Source organism: Myotis myotis, unplaced genomic scaffold (genome assembly GCF_014108235.1).
Source record: "Myotis myotis isolate mMyoMyo1 unplaced genomic scaffold, mMyoMyo1.p scaffold_m19_p_17, whole genome shotgun sequence".
Classification (NCBI taxonomy): Eukaryota; Metazoa; Chordata; class Mammalia; order Chiroptera; family Vespertilionidae; genus Myotis; species Myotis myotis.
The window spans coordinates 34,184,098-34,203,930 of record NW_023416321.1 but is presented as its reverse complement, the minus strand read 5'-3'; the positions used below and the strand labels follow the sequence as shown (position 1 = coordinate 34,203,930).

Genomic DNA, 19,833 nt, shown 5'->3' with positions numbered 1-19,833 from the left:
ACCACTTAAAGTTTTCATCAGCACGTGTCAGATGCTAACCAAAGTTAACATCTCCTTTAGACTTACCAAACCCATCTGCTCCCCGTCTTGTTCTCAAAGGACAAGAGATGAGCCCTAGCTGGTTTTGCTCAGTGGATAGAGCATTGGCCTGCGGACTGAAGGGTCGCGGGTTTGATTCCCGCCAAGGGCACATGTCCAGGTTGCAGGCTCAATCCCCAGTAGGGGGCATGAAGGAGGCAGCCAATCAATGATTCTCTCTCATCACTGAAGTTCCTCTCTCTCTCTCTCTCCCCCCGCCCATCTCCCTTCCTCTCTGAAATCAATAAAATATATATATATATATATATTCTTTTTAAAAAAAGGACAAGAGATGGACCTAAGGTATAAGATAAAATGAGCACTTTGGGAGACTCCTTGAGGTCCTCCATTCTCCTCCAGACTGATACTCTAAGCCAGGGGTCCTCAAACTACGGCCCACAGGCCACATGCAAATACAAATATTGTATTTGTTCCCGTTTTGTTTTTTTACTTCAAAATAAGATATGTGCAGTGTGCATAGGAATTTGTTCATAATTTTTTTTTAAACTATAGTCCGGCCCTCCAATGGTCTGAGGGACAGTGAACTGGCCCCCTGTTTAAAAAGTTTGAGGACCCCTGCTCTAAACACTGAAGAGCTTGAAGACGTTCCAGGCAAGAGCTGATAGAAACCATCTGGGGTCACCCTTGGATGTCTGGGAAGCAACTTCCCAAACCCTTACCTTGCTCATGGCAGTCAGGGCCGGGTCACAGGCAGCATCCAGGTCCTGAACCAACAACTGGATGCTGTTCGAGATGACACTGCAAGTCAAACAAATTCGTAGGTCAGAACTTTCCAAAAGAGGACTTTTTAAATGACACAGCCCTCCCAAATGTTTTAGGCACCCGTGTAAAATGAGATTCATCATTTCATCAGAAACTCAGTACACTCGAGTTTCATTTCAAAAGGGAATTAGTGACAACGAGGAACACTTGGCTCTTTCTTCATTCTTGCTGCATGTCCTGGTCTTATTTAGGTGTGTCCTCACTGAGGACACAAAATTCTTCCTATTCGCTGCACCCAGAATCTCTCTTCACTTCTACCTCCAAAAGTACAAAGGAGAGGAAACGACTTAAGAAAACTTTAATTTTTCCTCAAAAAGTGGTGATGAGAAAGCTCGGCCTATCCCAATCTCATGTAATGACCACGAAAAAAATACTGCTAAGAAACACCAGGGAAAGAACTACTTTGAGAAGGCTTTTCAGTTTGAACTTGTTGGACAGACACCCCACCTCCCCCAACCCAAACACACACACACACACACACACACACACACACACACACACACACACACAGCTAAAACCTGGCTGCTTACAGTGTATACCAGATATTTCCAATCAGTGTGCCACAGCACACTGGTGCGCTGCAAGATTTTTAAAACATGCAATACCTGACTATGTAGCCAGGGACACTGACCTCTTTTCCCTTAGATTGGCAAATAAAAAAAAAATGACAACAGCCAACACTAGCCTTCTGGTGTAAATAAATCAAAATTATACCTACTTTTTTGTCAGATCAGCAAAATATATATATATATATTGTTTGGTGTGCTGCAAAAATTTAGTAATTAGTTTATGTGTGCCAGGAGATAAAAGGCTGAAAATCACTGTTTTATATTGTATTACAATTTTTTTTGTTTGTTAATCCTCACCCGAGGATATTTTCCCATTGGTTTTTTTAGAGAGAGTGGAGGGGGTCGGGGGAAGAGACAGAAAAAGAGAAACATCCATGTGAGAGACACATCGATTGGTTGCCTCCCATGCGTCCAACCAGGGCCAAGGATGGAACCTGCAACCGAGGTAGCTGCCCTTTATGAGAACAGAACCCGGGACGCTTCAGTCCGCAGGCCGACACTCCATCCCGAGCCAAACCGGCTGGGCGCTGCTTTATATTCTAAGACACTGGAGGTGGGGCTGGCCCCTGTGGATTTAGGAGGCAGATAGGAGGCCTTGGATCTGACCTTCCCTCAGGGATGTCCAAGGGGGCGTTCTTTTTGCTATTCTAATAGTGAAACAATATAAACCTAAAGCTAGTAACGGTTCTATCTGAGGAGACAGAATGGGACGCAGCCGCACCAGCTCCTCATGGTTCTTCTTGGTGGCTGGTGGAGGAGGACCCCGATCCATCAGAAGGCCCTGGAAGCCTCGAAGGCTCTGCAGTGGCCTAAGGCCCCTAGCCTGAGACATGCCGCTCTGTGCAGGGCAGACCATGAGCAAGTGTGTGCGAGGTACATACGTGCTGAATGTGTCCATTTCTCCAGTCAGATTGATTCGTTCAGTCAGACTTACATCAACTTTTTCTTTGAGTTTTTCTTCCAGCTGTTAGAAAAGAAAAACATGCTTAATGATTATCCAAATAAGAGCCGAAATAAGAATACTTAACATGGCCGAAACCGGTTTGGCTCAGTGGATGGAGCGTCGGCCTGCGGACTGAAGGGTCCCGGGTTCGATTCCGGTCAGGGGCATGTGCCTGGGTTGCGGGCACGTCCCCGGTGGGGGATGTGCGGGGGGTGGCTGATCGATGTTTCTCTCTCATCGATGTTTCTGACTCTCTATCTCTCTCCCTTCCTCTCTGTAAAAAATCAATAAAATATATAAAAAAAAAAAAAAAAAAAAAGAATACTTAACATGGACTGAGTTTGATGATTCAAGCATAATTCCAGGCCCTTTTCCTGCATTGACTCATTGCATTCGCACAACCCTAGGAGGAAGACTCTATTCCTATCCCCATGTTACAGATGAGGAAATGGAGGGTGACCCACCCAAGACAGTAAGCGGAGGGACCAGGAAGTAAATCCTCTAGAACCTGTGCCCTTGAGCACTGGGTTGTAATTGTCTCTTATGACACTGACAATTTATTTCACTGATTATTTTTAATCCTCACGTGAGGATAAGTTCTTATTGATTTTAGAGAGAAAGGTAGGAAAAGAGAGAGAGAGAGAGAGAGAAAGGAAGGGAGAGAGGGAGGGAAGGAAGGAGGAGGGGAAGGGAGGGGCGGGGAGGGGAGGAAAGGGAAGAAAGAAAGAGAGAGAGAGATTGATTGGTTGTCTCTTGGATGCTAGATGCTCCCCAACTGGAAATTGAACCCGCAACCCGGGCATGTACCCTGACAGAATCAAACCCGCGATCCTTTGGTGCATGGGACAACGCTCCAACCAATGAGCCACACTGGCCAGAGCCATTTCACTAATTTGAAAAAAGACCCTGGTTTTTAGGATACTCACTACTCATCCACTGCAGGCTCACTCCCCAACAGTGGAAACCTCTGGTGGTGGGTGGCAACAAAATCAGTATTAAAGTCTTCACTGAGTGCCCCTACACACCACCCACGGGGTTAAGGTGTTGGGGATACTGAGGTGAAGCAAAGAAGCAGAGTCTCTGCCGTCAGCAGCCTACAGCCTAAGAGAAAAACCCTGGCCATGCTCCCAGAGCCTCGAAGAAAAATATAACTGACCCGGAATTGTAAATATCTCCAACCATCCCAGAAACTGATTCACCGAGCACTCCCAGACCTATTTATTACACAAACTAACGAATGTGCTGCCTTAAATTTAAAAATGCTCTTAGGGTGCATAAATTAGTGTAAGCTTTTTGGAAAGCAATTTATTTAAAAAGCAAAAAATTAAGTATATACAACCTTCAAGCCAGCAATTTCAGATCTAGGAAAGTACTTTAATGAAATAATGAGGACAATGTACAAAGATATGCAAGTATTCTTTGCAGCATTCATGAAGTCAACCAATATTTACTGAAAGCTCATTTTGTACCAGGCTCTGTAAAAGAGTAATGGAGTTATTCAATGAACAAAACAATAAGATTCCGTTCTCATAAAGCTCACTTTCTAATGCTATTTGTTATTGAAAAACTGGAAACAATCTACACGTATATTTACAAGGGACTGATAAAACAAATTATGGTGCAGGCTTACAATGCTTAAACTCGCCAGCAGCCTCTGCCTACCACACTGAAAATGAATCCAAACTTCTAACCCTGCTTTGGGTCCTGTCTCTCTCTCCTGCCACATTGAGCTTCCCCCCTTGCTGGCTTGGGTTCAATTACATTGGCCAGTTAAAGTTTTGGAAATACCAAAGTCTGTCCCCCGCCCTGCCCCCCGCCCCCCTGGGGCCTTCCAACTTCCTACTTCCTCTCCTCTCTCTGAAACACTGCCTAGCACCCCGCTCTCCCTCCCCCAGCTTCTCACTGGGCAGTCTCCTTCCCAACCCTCAGGTCTCTGCTTCAATGTCACTTCTCAGAGAGGCTCTTCTCTCTATTTTAAATAAATATTTTTAGAGAAAGAGGAAGGGAGAGGAAAAGAGAAAGAGAAACATCGATATGAGAGTGGATGAGTTGCCTCCTGCACACCCCTTGCTGGGCACTGAGCCTGCAACCTGGGCATATGCTCTGACCGGGAATCTAAGCAGCAACCTTTTGGTGCAGGGATGCTGACCAGCCAACGGCCCCAACAGGCCCTCTGTCCCCTCTACTTCTGTAGGCAGCTCCCTCACTAGCACTGCGACACCTGTTTCCTTCTTAGCACTTAGCACAAAACTGAAGTTACATATTTATTACCTGGGGTCTTCCATCAGTTCTAAGTTCCATGACAGAAAGAAACTTAGCTACTTTGTTCACCACTGTTAATTAACATCAACCAAAGCACCTGCTTCATAAAGATCTCTTGAATGAATGGGTTAATGAATGAATGAAATACCCCATGCAAATATTAAGTGTAAAAGTGTAACAATTCATGAACCAATATTGATACATTATTGGCTTTTGTTGTTAATCCTCACTGGAGGATATTTTTCCTTTTTTTTTTTTTTTTTTTTTTTTTTTTGAGAGAGAGTGAAAGGGAGGGGAAGAGACAGAGAGAGAAACATTGATGTGAGAGAGAGAGACATCAATTGGTTGCCACCCACAAGCACCCTGATCAGGGCTGGGGATCGAGCTTGTAATCAAGATACGTGCCCTTGACCAGAATTGAATCCAGGTCAGCGGGCCGATGCTCTATCCACTGAGCCAAACCGGCAAGGGCTTGGCATTGTTTATAAAATTTTATTGCTTGGATTTTTTTTTTTAATAGTCTTTTTAATAGATTTCAGAGAAAGAAAGGGAGAGGGAGAGAGGGATAGAAACATCAATGATGAGAGAATCATTGATTGGTTGCCTCCTGCATGCCTCCTAGTGGAGATCCAGCCTACAACCAGGGCATGTGCCCTGACCGGGAATAGACTGTGACCTCCTGGTTCATAGTTCAATGCTCCACCACTGAACTACACCAGCAGGGCAGATGCATGATGTTTGCCTGTCTCTCCTTTTGTAGTATCAGTAGCCATAGATGGTCAATGCCCAAATCCATTATTCCACTAGGAAGTATAAACAACGATATTCTAGCCCGGCCAGTGAGTATTGTCCCATGAACCAAAAGATCACAGTTTGATTACTGGTCAGGGCACATGCCTGGGTTTCAGGATCGATCCCCAGTGAGGGTTGTACAGGAGGCAGCAGATCCATGTTTCTCTCATCTTTGTTTCTTTTTTAAAAAAATATTTTCATTGATATTTTTTTAATCAAGGAAGGGAGAGGGAGAGATAGAAACATCAATGATGAAAGAGAATCAATCATTGATCTGCTGCCTCCTGCATGCCCCCCACCAGGGATCATGCCCGAAACCCTGGCATGTGCCCTTGACTGGGAATCGAACCCGGGACCCTTCAGTCTGCAGGCTGACACTCTATCCACTGAGCCAAACTGGCTAGGGCTCATCGATGTTCCTATTTCTCTCCCTCTCCTTTCCTCTCTCTGAAATCAATAAAACCATTAAAAAAATTCTAATTCTATCTTTTCTTCTTCATTAACTAAAATTCGGCTATAAAAAGGTACTTCCCATTGTCCACTATTTGGTTATCCTGAGGTACAAGTCAGCTAGGTAAGGCAGGACAAGAATGTCCCCTTTATTTGCCACTCTTTAATTCATTCCCACGGTTTCTTAGGATCTTCAAATGTGAGAAATAAATTTTTAAAAAATCATTATAATCAAACAGATAGAATAATCTTTGCTGTTTCCATCCACTGTGGCTCATGTTCTCACCGATGTTCCCCTGTCCCATCTCTGACCAGCAGGACTTATCCAGGTTGGCTCCCCCATGAAAAGCCACTGGAACCTCTACCCTGCTGCCAGCTCAGCGGCCAGGCCTCCGTCCCGATAGCTACGCTGACAATCCGGTCAGGGAACACGTGAGAAGCAACCAATGACTGTGTAAGTAAATGGAACAATAAATTGATGTTCCTCTCTCCTCTTCCCCCGGCACCTTCCCCTCTCTCTCAAATCAATACATTTTTAAAAAGTTAAAAAAGGAAATAATTTAAAAATAACACAACCCTCCAAATTGCTAATATGATTATTTGAGGGTGATGGGATCAAGGGTCATTATTTTTATAGCTTGTTTTTGTTTTACTTTTAAAATACCATTATTTATCTGTGTGTATTCTTTCTAATTCTGCACAGAATAGTTCACTAGTGCTTCTTCCTCAAAGAACTCTGGGACCCCTTCCTTGGAGGTCCTCACAGATATTGGGAGTCCTGGGGGTTAAGTGTGTGAGAATAAACCAGTCATCATTTCTGTTCAAGAGCAGTTTAGACAGCCACCATGTTGGACTGTGTGACTTGGCAGCTGCCATTTTGGCTGCATGGCTTGCAGCTCCGGTGGGGCCAACATCTTGAAATGGCAAAGGCCAACCTCTCCCTTTGAATCAGCCAATCTCGAAAGACTGCACCTGAGCTCCAATCAAAAGCAAGGGACAGGTCATGTGCGCCAGGATTAAAAAGCCAAGCAGACCACAAGCTCAGTGCGTGCTCCCTGACCACGTGCTGCACACCCTCCTGCAGGAGTAGAGACATTTGCCTGCTGCCTGGCTCCCAGGTCTGCTTTGTGTTCTACCAGGACCCCTGAAGTTGGGGACTTGCCTTATTTCTAACAAGTGGATTGCTGTCTCCGGCTCCAAGGCCAAACCCTGACAGATCATCCCCTGTGTGACTCAATCTACCCACGTCCCCAGGCAGAGCATGCTACTGCCTGGCCTCTGACTGGCTTAACCCCACTGTGAAGTTTTAGGGGAAACACTGCTTATCTGGCTGTTCTGTATTCTTACTCTGGCTCACAGGGGTTCAAACTGTCCCGTCTGAACCTTAATTCATGACGGCCTTCCTATGTTCTAAACATGTGTAAATAATAAACCCCCAAAAGGGGAAGAGCAGCACCTTCCCCAATTGCGTCCTTTCTTTGGCTTCAGGTGAATTCCAGAGCAAATGTGAAAAGGCACTTTTAATCCACATCTAAGGCTGAATGGTAAATTATTCTGGGTCTTCCTTCTTTTAATGAGGAACTCCAGTAGAGGCATCACCCTTTCCTGCCTCACAGTTCCTGAACGTCAACATCCAAACAATGGTTGTTTGTTTAGGCAGATTGAGACTGCTATGTAAATTCCAGGAGACACATAAAAGCCCAAAGGATTCTGCTTAGCCTAGTAAGACTTCTGAGAATGGAATAACTGCCGTGACTCATCACCACCAGAGCCTGGGTCCTAGTACCCTTCAGTCTGTTCCTGCTTGTCTCATACAGGAGATGGGGCTACTGACCTACTTTTGGGAGGGCATGCCCTTTATGTAGCTTACATAACTCCGGGGAAGAGATCAGTCATACTTCCTTGCCTGGGATCCTTTAACAAGGCCCTTCTGTGATGGCCGTCTTCTGGCTGGACAGCCAGCAGTTTTCCTCTGTGGGAGGCCAACTAGTCTGCCCAAGGTTTTATGAGACCTTGTTAGGGCACATACTTTTTTTTCTTTCATTTTTAGGGCCCATACTCTTACCAACTGAGCTAAGGGGCCGAGATGGTCCTGGAAAAGGAGGTGGGGAGCGGGCGGCCAGGCGGCTCACCTGCTGGGTAGTGGCCAGACAGTACTCTGCTGTGCTCAGGATGCTGCAGATGAGGCAGAGCTCCTCCAGGGTGAACTTGGCTGCTTCGGAGCCCTCCTTTTCCTTGAGGAGGCTGCTGATGGTCAGCCCTCCACTGCTGCTTGTGGTTCTGAGGAAAGGGAACAGGAAGTAGTCAGGCTGGGCCTTCTCATTTGCTTCCTGAACTGGAAACTGCACATTTTAAGAAAAGAAAGGGGGGAAGGAAAGGCTGGACATGGCCCAAATAAACCCACATACAACAAGTCCTTTCCTATTGACCTCACCTTGACTATCATCTGTTTAAATTCTCAGACCATCAGAAATAGGAAAGGATGTTTCCAACAGTGAGCCAGTAATCAGTCATATTTACTGTGATGACTCTGATACAGAGGAGGCTGCTGAACACTGGCTGCTTAGCTTGGCATTTCCTGATCTGTTGAGCTCATTCAGGATCATCTGAAGCACAAGAGCTGGCTCCCCAATTGTTTCTCTCAGTCAAGCAAATTCTGCACAGGAATTTGCACGTGGTGGTGGAGGGGTACAAAAGTGCACATTAAGAAATGGTTCCTGCCCAAACCCCCACTGTCTCAAGAAACCAGAAGACATCTCATCGCTTCCACTGGGGTCTAATCACACACTCACAAAATGTCAAAATGCGGTTATAAAACTTCCTGTTATTTCAACCATGAGTGTCTAATTTTTTTAAAAGTAGATAGAATTCAATGGCATTTATCTTAAAAATTAGCCCCAGCTGGTTTGGCTCAGTAGCTACAGCGTCAACCTGTGAACCAGAGGGTCCAGGTTTGATTCTGGTCAAGGGCACGTACCTTGATTGCAGGCTCCTCCCCAGCCCCAGCCCTGGTCAGGGCTTGTGTTAGGTTAGGAGGCAACCAATCAATGTGTTTCTCTCACACTCATGTTTCTCTGTCTTTGCCTCTCTCTTCTACTCTCTCTAAAAAAGTTTCAATGGAAAAATATCAAGTGAGAATTAACAACAAAAAAATTAAAGAGAAACTTCTCCTTTAAAAAACCTGCCCTCGGAGCTCCAGTGGCGCAATTGGTTAGCGCATGGTACTTATAAAAAACCTGCCCAGTTACTGATAATCAAAGGTATGAAAACACTTTAATTCCCAGGACTTGTAAGAGTGGGAGGGCGCTGGCACTCCTGTCCACTATAGATTAGGAGCGTCACACCGGACAGCCCTTCTGGAGGTGTGTTTCAGGAGCTTATGAAAATGTCCAGGTGATTTAAGCCAGTAGTTCCACTTCTGTTCAAGAACACTTTTCTGAGTGTTATTTAAAATAGCAAAATAGTAAACCCAACCCAAACGACCAATTAAGAGAATGATCAATCATAATCCCAGAAGTTAACTGAGGTTCTTCCATTTTTGACTGCCATGGCACCATTAAACATGTTTTGATGAATATTTACTGTCAGGAGTGCCCACTATTCTCTGCTGGCCTCCCAGATCCATTTTCTGCTCTTCCCTTCTCTATGGCTCAGGAGACTGACTTCCACAGACTTATCATCATCCAGGTTCCTTGGCCCTCAGGCTTCCTCCTGTTGCGTTCAGCCAACGGGAGATACAGCAGGAAGTCAGAGAGGTACAGGGGAGAGAAGTCTGAGCAATAATAGTCCTCCAACTCCCTCTGCTTCAGTGTGGTCCTGGCAGTGACTGGCCCTCTACGACTAGTTTCTGTGGGGCAAACCTTTGTCCTCAGCCCTACCTGTCAGTGAGTTTCAAAGTAGTAATAATCACCCACTACTATATGGATGCCTCGGAGTCCTCTGTTGGTTCCTTCTACCTTACCCTCGTTTCTGTGACTACTCAGCAGCCTCAATCCTAATAACATCCCAGCTGAGCACATCATTGGCTTCCTGCTGGGACACTGGCTAACACACATGAAAGAATGCTCCCAGGATGATGTTAAGTGAAAGCAGCAAGGTATAGCCCTCACTGGTTTGGCTTAGTGGATAGAACATCAGCCTGTGAACTGAAGGGTCCTGGGTTGGATTCGCGGTCAGGGCACATGCCCGGGTTGCAGGCTTGATCCCCAGTCGGGGGCATGCAGGAGGCAGCCTATCAATGACTACCTGTTATCATTGATATGTCTATCTCTTTCTCCCTCTCCTTTGCTCTATGAAATCAATAAAAATATATTTTTTTAAAAAAGAAAGAAAGCAGCAGGAAATAAAGCTATAATAAGCAGTACAGTCCCAATTCTGGTAAACAAACAAAGAAGAGACACAAACACACATATTATATATATAAATAAAGAATGGGCCCTAACCGGTTTGGCTCAGTGGATAGAGCATTGGCCTGCGGACTCAAGGGTCCCAGGTTCAATTCCGGTCAAGGGCATGTACCTTGGTTGCGGGCACATCCCCAGTAGGCGGTGTGCAGGAGGCAGCTGATCGATGTTTCTCTCTCATCGATGTTTCTAACTCTCTCTATCTCGCTCCCTTCCTCTCTATAAAAAATCAATAAAATATATTAAAAAAAAAAAAAAGAATGGAAGAACATATACCAAAAAGTTAAACTTGTTTTCTCTGGGTGGTGAGATTATTGGTGATTTTTCTTTTCAATCTTAGTGCTTTCCTGTGTCTTCTATGAACTTCTATTACTTTGATCATCAGGACAAAAGTTACTAAAAACTTTTAAATGGTTTCTATCACAGTCAAAGAAATTCTCATTGGTAAAACATATCTGCTACTTCAAATGTCTTGTAGAGCACATGGATTTTGTTTTCTTTCCTCCAAATCAGTGGTTCTCAACCTTCCTAATGCCGCAACCCTTTAATACAGTTCCTCATGTTGTGGTGACCCCCAACCATAAAATTATTTTCGTTGCTACTTCATAACAGTAATTTTGCTACTGTTATGAATCGTCATGTAAATATCTGATATGCAGGATGTATTTTCATTGTTACAAATTGAACATAATTAAAGCTTAGTGATTAATCACAAAAACAATATGCAATTATATATGTGTTTTCCAATGGTCTTAGGCGACCCCTGCGAAAGGGTCGTTCGACCCCCAAGGGGTCGCGACCCACAGGTTGGTGACCTACAGGTTGAGAACCGCTGCTCCAAATAATGTAAAACTTCCATGTAGGACACCTTTTAGTGACAACGACAGAAACTAATTCCATAATTGTTGAACTGAGCCACGGGGATGATTCATAATCACTAAATTTCAAAGCCTTACCTTAGATCATATTCTATAACAACTGAAATTGCTATAGTATAACCAGAACATCTAAAACCCTAGTGTAATGATTCATTTATTTCAAGCAATAACAATGTAACAACATTAGTGACTATGGTGAAGTCACTATAATTAGGAGCTGTGCTATGCAACTCCCTACCCCCAAATCTCACTACATCTTTAAACATTAGACTCTATCCAGCATAGCAAGACACACATACCATAGGAGAGACTTGGGAATGTAATTAGACTAAGGGAAGGCAGGCTCATGCCTCTTGTCTATTTATCATCCCAGGACATACCCTCATTGAATGGGGCCTGAGTGAAACTGCCCATGCTGTTTATGAGTTATTCCACCACTTCCTCACTTTTTTGGCCAAGTAGCCACCATTGAATCCATGTAAATTAAATATACATATAATGGGCCGACTCCCTCGAGCCCACGGTGGTAAGATCTGACCTATGCTGGCAGCCAGCAAGGGCATTTCCTCTAACGGTCTTGAGAGCTGTGGAATCCCATTTAGAGAGGAAATAGTCTCAGGTCTTGTGAACTCAATCAGGGTGTTTTCTTCCTTGATCCTCTCAGCAGTTCAGGAAATAACTTCATAGTGGATTTCCTTAAAGATTCCCATATTTAGGTGTGTTTAGAAGCATACTTCCCCACTCGGACCAGGGAGAACAGGACTCACTTGGGCAGGTTGCCAGAGAGGATTTTCCAGGCATATTCTCGGAGGTACTTCTGGAAAATGGTGCTCAGGGCGATCATTGGCTCCCCGGTGCTGAGCTGAGAGCACTGCACCATGCACTTCTTGTAGTACACAAAGAGGTCAGCACAGCTGGGGAGCACGGCACCCCCTTCATCAGTGTTGGGCTTAGGTGGCCCCTGGGCTTTGAAATCCGCCACAAATCGATCTATCAGCTCCCCGAGGTTTCTAGGAAGAAGAAAACTTGAAATGTTATTCTATTTCAAGAAAGAGAAAGTAAATAAATGTGCTTGGCAGCCATGAGTAAATTATTCCTAATGCTTTTTACATTTAAAATTAGACCCATTTCTATCAGTATTATCACCACCCCCATGACTCCTACAGTAACAGCAACAATAAAATGTGGCACTTGAGGTCCGGCCAGATGTGGCTCAGGGGTTGAGCATCCACCTTGGAGCCAAGAGGTCACTGGTTCGACTCCTGGTCAGAGCACAAGCCCGGGTTGTGGGCTCAATCACCAATAGGGGGCACGCAGGAGGCAGCCGATTAATCACGATGTTTCCATCTCTTTGTCCCTCTCCTTTCTTCTCTGAAATCAATAAAAAAATATTTTTTATAATGTGGCACTTGCCAACTGCTTTATACTTTCCAAAGCATTTCATGATCACATATGACCCCATCCCCTGTGAGGGAGATCAGGTCTAGTGAATGCTCTAAAAGATGAAAAAAGTAAGGCCAGAAAGTCTGTCACATTTAGTGGCAGAGTTGAGCCCAACATCCACCACTTAAGTGCATGCACTGATGATCTACTATCATATAAGACCATCTCCCTTTTCCACAAATGAAAACCCTAAATAATGATAATGATCACTTTCTGAGCACTTGCACTATGTCCATATTTTATGTGTCATTTAAATGAACTTCACTGAATGTTCACAATAACCTTATGAAGTAGGAAACTATTACTATCCTTATTTTCAAAAAGCAAAGTGCAGGAAAATTAAGGACCTTGTCATACAGCAAGAGAATGGGGGAGCCATAATTCAAAACCAAGCAGCCTGGCTCCAAGCCTCAAACCTTTAACCACTCTACCCTGCGACCTCCTAAAACACAAAAAGGTTATGATGTCAGCAAATATTTAGGTATCATTAACCTACTTGTGCCCACAAAATAGATGCCTAAACAAAGGCAAACTGTAAAGAAATATTCTAGCCTTGGCCAGTGTTGCTCAGTGGTTAGAATGTCGTGGGTCTGATTTGCATCAAGAGCACATACCTGGGATGCAGGTTCAATCCCTGGTCTGGTCGGGGCGAGTGTGGGAGGCAACCAATCGATAATGTCTGTCTCACATTGATGTCTCTCTCTCTCTCTCTCTCTCTCTCTCTCTCTCTCTCTCTCTCTCTCTCTCTGTTTCCCCTTTCCTCCCTCCTTATCTCCCTCCCTCCCTCCAACTCTGTCTAAAAAAAAAAAATCAATGGAAAAAAATATCCTCAGGTGAGGATTAACAACAACAAAAACCCACACAAAAACAAAAAAGAAATATTCTAATGCTTTCTTTCTCCTTTAATGCAGTTTTTCTTGGAACTACAGATGTAAAGGCATACTTCTTGGGAGAAGAGGGTCTGAGCAGCTCCAGGCTTGCCCCAGGTTGCAGTGGTGACAGCGGCTGCATTTTTTCTCCCATTTCCCATTCAAACATCACTGACTTTGCTTCAGTTGCAGTGAGTCATCACTAGTTAGAACCCAGCAGGCCTCGGTTGTTCCCAGCACAGTTGTGCAGTGTGAAGAATGGGAGGAGGGGGTTCCCACCCCTCTTGACATTCTGCATCTTTGTAGGTGGCTGTCTAAGGCTACAGGAATCCAGCTGTGCTTTAAAAATGTATTTATATAACAGTCAGGAAGAAAAAGACAAGAACCACACACAGCATCAATTAGCAGGAACAGGAGAAAATTGACATTTTACTCCAGAGCCTTTGTTATTGAAAGTTTATTATATCCAGATGCCGCCATTCTGCCCTCAAAGAACTTCATGCCAAGGCTCGGGCTTTGTGATGATGGTCAGCAGCAGGGAAGGAACTCCAGCCTCCCCACCCCCATTCCTCACAGCCTCTTCTTGCCTAACCTTTCCATGTAATCTCCCACAGCTCTCATCCAGAGTGACCCTCCCCCCACACCCAACCCCCTGCTCCAGCCAGACTCACCTCCACCACCCCCTGCTCCATCTCTATCCCTGACTCTGGGCCTTTGCCTAGATCAGCCGTGGGCAAACTACGGCCCGCGGGCCGAATCCGGCCCGTTTGAAATGAATAAAACTAAAAAAAAAAAAAAGACCGTACCCTTTTATGTAATGATGTTTACTTTGAATTTATATTAGTTCACACAAACACTCCATCCATGCTTTTGTTCCGGCCCTCCGGTCCAGTTTAAGAACCCATTGTGGCCCTCGAGTCAAAAAGTTTGCCCACCCCTGGCCTAGATGCTTCCCTCCACCAAAATATTCTCCCAACACTTCTCCATTCAGCTCAGGGTGCATCTGAGGATTAACAACATCAAATTCTCTATCTTCACAACAATCCTCTATCTTCACTTCAACATCTGTCCTGTCACACACTGACACTTTTTTGTTTTGTTTTTTTGTTACTCCTCACCTGAGGATATTCTTCCACTGCTTTTTTAGAGAGTGGAAGAGAGGGGAGAGACAGAGAGAGAGAAACATCGATGTGAGAGAGACACATCGATTGGTTGCCTTGTGTACACCCTGACCAGGGCCAGGGTTCAAGCCTGCAACCTAGGTACATGCCCTTGACCAGAATTGAACCCACAGACCAACACTCTACCCACTGAGCCAAATCAGCCAAGGTGATACTTCATTATTTTACACTTAAATATACACTGCAAGGCTATGAAATATTCAGGAAGCATGTCGACTGCCTCCCATCCTGGGCTCACGGTGCAGTGCTCATCAATCATGGCAATCTTTTTCATTAGCAACAAAATGCTAATTTGGTGTAATTTCAGAATCGTTCTGAGACAGCACTCTAGACAGCCATAATAAAGCTGAAGTTGGTACAAAAGGCAGAAGCTGCTTGCTGGAGAGCAGTAGAATCTTCTCTGTTTCATGTATGTTATGATAAACTCTGTGAGAGTAGGCATCATGTTTATATTACTTCTGCTCCCCCTAGGCCCACCCTCATGCTTATGTGCAAACCTCCTCTCCCAATTGTTTCGGCCCAGTACAAACTCAGCTGATCAACCTCCACACTTTGTTCCTAAGGGATGGGAATGGAAGGGTGGGAAGGATCTAATCCAGTCAAATACTCACTGAGTACTTATACTGACAGCCCACAGTGCAGAGCTCTGTGGGCTGTCAGTATAAGATATAAATGAATTCAACAATAATAACAAAAAAGAAAAGGTTATCATTTTTTCCAAACACCAAACACTACCTGGAGTTTTGGCAAGATCGTCTTGTAGGACTCCTGGAGAAAGGGATGTGTGGCACATCGACCGGTTTATTGACTGGATTCACAAGGAGGCGCCTTTTATCCACTGAAGTACTTACAACCAGGTAAGAGAGTACAAAGGGTCAAGCCCTGGTCAGGGCGCAGCTCAGGCCGAGACAGTGTCTGCCCACCAGAAGCTTTGATCTACTTGGGGAGACAGGACCCTCATGCGTATGATAGGTTCCCAGACAGCAACAAAATGCTAATTTTGCAGTCTACACAAAACGAGCAATTGCTTTAGACAATGAAATACCAGAGGAGACTAGAGAGAAAATGTCACAGCAGATTCAGGTGAGAGAACTGAGGCACGGAATCAGAAAGGAGAACAGAATATGGTGGGAGGAAGACAGGGTGGGAAGGGGGAGAGGGTTTGGCTGAGGCAGACGATACGAAGGAGAAGAGTCTGCTTGCAGTTTGATTTATACACGCCTCTGTATTTCCCCAGCAAATCATTCCTATCTTCATCCCTTCACGCTGTGCACCATCATCCTTCTTTGATCTCTTTTTCCCACTGCAGCTATAAGCTTATAAAGCATGTGCTGGGTACATTATAAATATAATCTCATTTAATCCTCTAAGACCTGAGTAGAAGGCCTTATTATCCCCATTTTACAAATGAAGAAACTGAGGCTAAGGAAAATAATACAGTTTTCCCTATAGAATTTATCAGAACTGGAATATGAACTTGGGTCTGTCTAACTCCAAAGTTAAGCTCTATCCACTCACTATACTATGCTTTGATTACAAAACTGTAAAGCACTAGACAGATAGATGATATTTCGATTATTGCTGTTATTCACTTTCTCTTCAGCTTGAAGAAACAGGTCATGGATGTAGATGGTGTCTTTTCCCCTCTTCACTGTAGCTTGAGCCTAAGAACTGTGTAATACTGTTGGGAGTTCCATTGATAAATAAAATGACCTAGGAATAGAGACTTCTGCAGAGTAGTATCACTAGAGGGGAATAGTAAAACACAATGAGAAGAAAACCACATCGCAGACCAAGCTTATCTATGGATGACCAAGGCAGATTCTTCCGCTGGGCCTGTGCGCGGCATATGGAAACCATGTTCTCCTGGGAAGTAAAGGAGTGACGGCGCTGGGAGAGGAAGATGACAGTCAGGAAGAGCTGGCAAGGAGCTAAGCATGGACAAACCCCCAAAAGGTCCCCAGGAAGTTACAGAACTTGTTAATTCAAGGGCACTCAAACTAGTTTGTACCCCCACCCCCTTCTCCTTCCTTTTAGTTGGGATTTGGTTCTGGTATGGCTTGTGGGGCTGGGGAGCCAAGGTTTAGCTTGAGCCCAACTGGGAGATGGGTTGCATATAGGTAAACGGAGCATAGAGCTAAATATGGGGAGGACACTGGGAGCCAGGCTTCTTACTGCCATAGAAGGCAGTTCAGACATGTAAAGGAGGAAGCTAAAAAAAATCCCCGTGGTTAGGTTAGAATTGGAGGTATCAGCATAAACACACAGGTTATAACATAGAAATGGGTATAAAAATAGATACAGAGGCCTTGGCCGGTGTGGCTTAATTGTTTGGAGTGTCATCCTGTACACCAAAAGGTTGTGGGTTCAAATTCCAGTCAGGGCACATACTTGAGTTGTGGGTTCGGTCCCCGGTCGGGGTGCATACAAGAGGCAAACAATTGATGTTTCTCTCTCTCTCCCTTCCTCTCTCTAAAATCAATAAACATATTCTTGGGTGAGGATTTAAAAAATAGATACAGAGAAATGCATCTATACACATACATATAGTTTTTAGCTACATGGACCCACAAGCATGACACCCAAGCATAATGACCATATCTGATGCCAAGAACTTAGTTTCCAAATATCATTCCTACCAAAGGAACAAGGGGCCCTAAAAAATGAGTGACTCTAGGGCTGAGGTAGGAAAGCACAAGATGAGCCTAGTATATTTTGTTGTACCAGAAAAGTGCAAAAAAAAAAAAAAAAAAGAAGCAAATAAGGTGAAAAATGAGTTTGAAGGGGGTTCCAACGGCCTATTTGAGCATTAAAATAAATACTGATGGATCCTGGAAGGAAAAACGAACATTAGTGAAAAAATTGGTGAAATCCAAGTTAGGTCTGTTGTTTAGTATAATACCGTACCAATGTTAACTTGCTGACTTTGATAACTGTACTATGGTTATGTAGGATGTTAACATTAGAGGAACTTGAGAGAAGGGAATATGAAATCTGTATTATTTCTGAAATTTTTCTGTAAGTCTAAATTTATTCCAACATAAATTTAAAAAGAAAAAGATAGTAATGACTAGAACCCATTGAATAAAATAGAAATTTATGAGTCCATACAATATAAGTAGATGGGGGAGAAGATAAAGCTTTTGCTTAAAATATAGTGTCACCCGGCTGGCGTGGCTTAGTGGTTGAGCATCGACCTATGAACCAGGAGTTTGATTCCAGGTCGGGGCACATGCCTGGGTTGCAGGCTCAATCCCCAGTGTGGGGCATGCAGGAGGCAGTCAATCAATGATTCCCTCCCATCATTGATGTTTCTATATCTCTCTCCCTTTTCCTTCCTCTCTGAAATAAATAAAAATATAAAATATATATAATGCCAACTAACAAATGTAGAAGAAATGACAATTAGAAAAATCATCATTTGATAACGTTAGTAATAAATGATCCAGGCAAGTATCAATGAGTGATAAAATAAGTCAGTGAAAGATGAGAAAAAGGCTATTCATATGGTTTCAAAATTTCTCCTGGCACTAATTAATTACTTATTTATAAATAGAGAAAAGTGGCAAACACCATCTAAACTGAGTAATAAAAATGAACACAAATCAAAGGACAAACTGACACTGGTGCCTCCTGACATGGATTACTGAGAACACAGCCCCACTTCTGCATAAATCATCCATCATGAGAAAAACACCAGACTGAAGGACATCCCACAAAGTATTGGCCTGTACGCTTCAAAAATTTCAAGGTCGTGAAAGATAAAGAAAGGATGAGTTATTTTTCTGGACTGAAGGAGACCAAAGAGACAAGTACATGCAACCCATAATCCTGGAATAAATTTTGGGTTATAACAAACATGATTGAAAGTAACTGACAGAGAAACTTAGGCTTGAGGAGGCCAGAAGAAGCAAGAGCTCCATTTCAACAGAAGTTACTAGAGGGGACTCAGGAGAACAGGCAGAAATGGTTCACTCATAGCTTCTCTGAACGAGATGTAACTGAATGAACAAAGTGCCTATGCAGAGAAATCTCTTCCTCAAGAGTTAGCAGCAGAAAAGCACTACATTCCCAAGAGTAGAAGACATACTAACTTCCTCCTTGAACATAGACAAAAATTGAGAAAGCTGTTTAAAGCACAGAATGACAGCTTAGCCTGACCTGTTAAAGAGGTGGCTTCGGGGACATCTCCACTTCCTGCCTCCTCCCAGGTCCTGGCTCTGCAGTACTGCTGCTGCTTGGCTTTTGGCTGGGGCAGGTGCTGCCAGAACTTTCCCTGGGCAGGTGGGAGGCTGGGGAGATGAGAGGATGGAACCCAGGCCAGGCCCAGAAGAAAGCTGGCAACACTGATCAGGCCACCCAACCGTTGCCTAAGAGTCCAGAACAAGATCACAGGGAGGACAGGCAGGGCAGGCCCAGTTCCTGAGCACCATGTACTTATGCCAAGCAAGTACCCACATGTCACCTCATTTCACCCTCACCACTAGTCCTAGGAGGGGGGCATTACTAACTTCACTGCAGAGAAGGCAGAACAAACTCGGACAGGTTAAGTACCATGCTCGAGGTCCCCGGTAGTGAGTGCAGAGTTCTGACTCAAATCCAGGTCTGTCTGGCATCCAGATCCACGTTTTTTCTGCTACACTGTGTTGGGTCTCTGTCATCTCGGAGCTTGGGACTGGTCTAAGATTGTCCTCCCTTGAAGATTTCTGAGTCAGAGCTACAAGAGTAGTAATTTGTACAAAATCAGTCCCCACCTGAGCTTCTCCTCCAGCCTTAGGATTCTTTGACTTAAGGGAAGAAGGGCTTTATAGAATCCCTTGAAATTGTACTCAAAAACTGTGCGTAGGTTCATGAAGATTTGTTTTGGCAAGAGTGTCTCTGGCTTTCATCGGGTTCTCTAAAGGATCTATGACTCAAAAACGGTTAATAACCACTGCTTTAAGCATTATTTGGTCTGATTCTCTCCTTTCACAGATGAGGAAATGAACTTTGTGAATTCTATTTTCTACTCAAGCTTTTGCTGCTTTTTCTGGAGCTACTACAGTACAACCTACGCAGTTCTCCTCCGAGCAGCTTCCGCCACTTCCCTCGTGCTGTGGAAACATCCTAGTGAGGCCAAATGGCAGGGTGAGTGGCCAGCACTTCATTTTTCATAGAGAAATGGAGAGTCCCTACGGAAGGG

At 44.2% G+C, this 19,833-nt stretch overlaps 1 protein-coding gene across 7 annotated transcripts in view; it reads right to left on the bottom strand.

The window, feature by feature from the left end:
* The window catches only part of VPS53 (VPS53 subunit of GARP complex), a 191,345-nt gene that overhangs the window by 40,836 nt on the left and 130,676 nt on the right, over nt 1-19,833 (bottom strand). For all 7 annotated transcript variants that reach the window (XR_004972902.1, XR_004972903.1, XM_036340926.1 and 4 more), the window contains exons 18-21: nt 11,926-12,168; nt 8,010-8,157; nt 2,312-2,394; nt 759-837 (exon numbers count right to left, since the gene is read on the bottom strand). Coding sequence is in view for 5 of the 7 variants with exons in the window: in XM_036340926.1 (XP_036196819.1) it covers nt 759-837; nt 2,312-2,394; nt 8,010-8,157; nt 11,926-12,168 (553 nt within the window). In the remaining 2 variants the exon portion in view is untranslated. The remainder of the gene's footprint in view (nt 1-758; nt 838-2,311; nt 2,395-8,009; nt 8,158-11,925; nt 12,169-19,833) is intronic.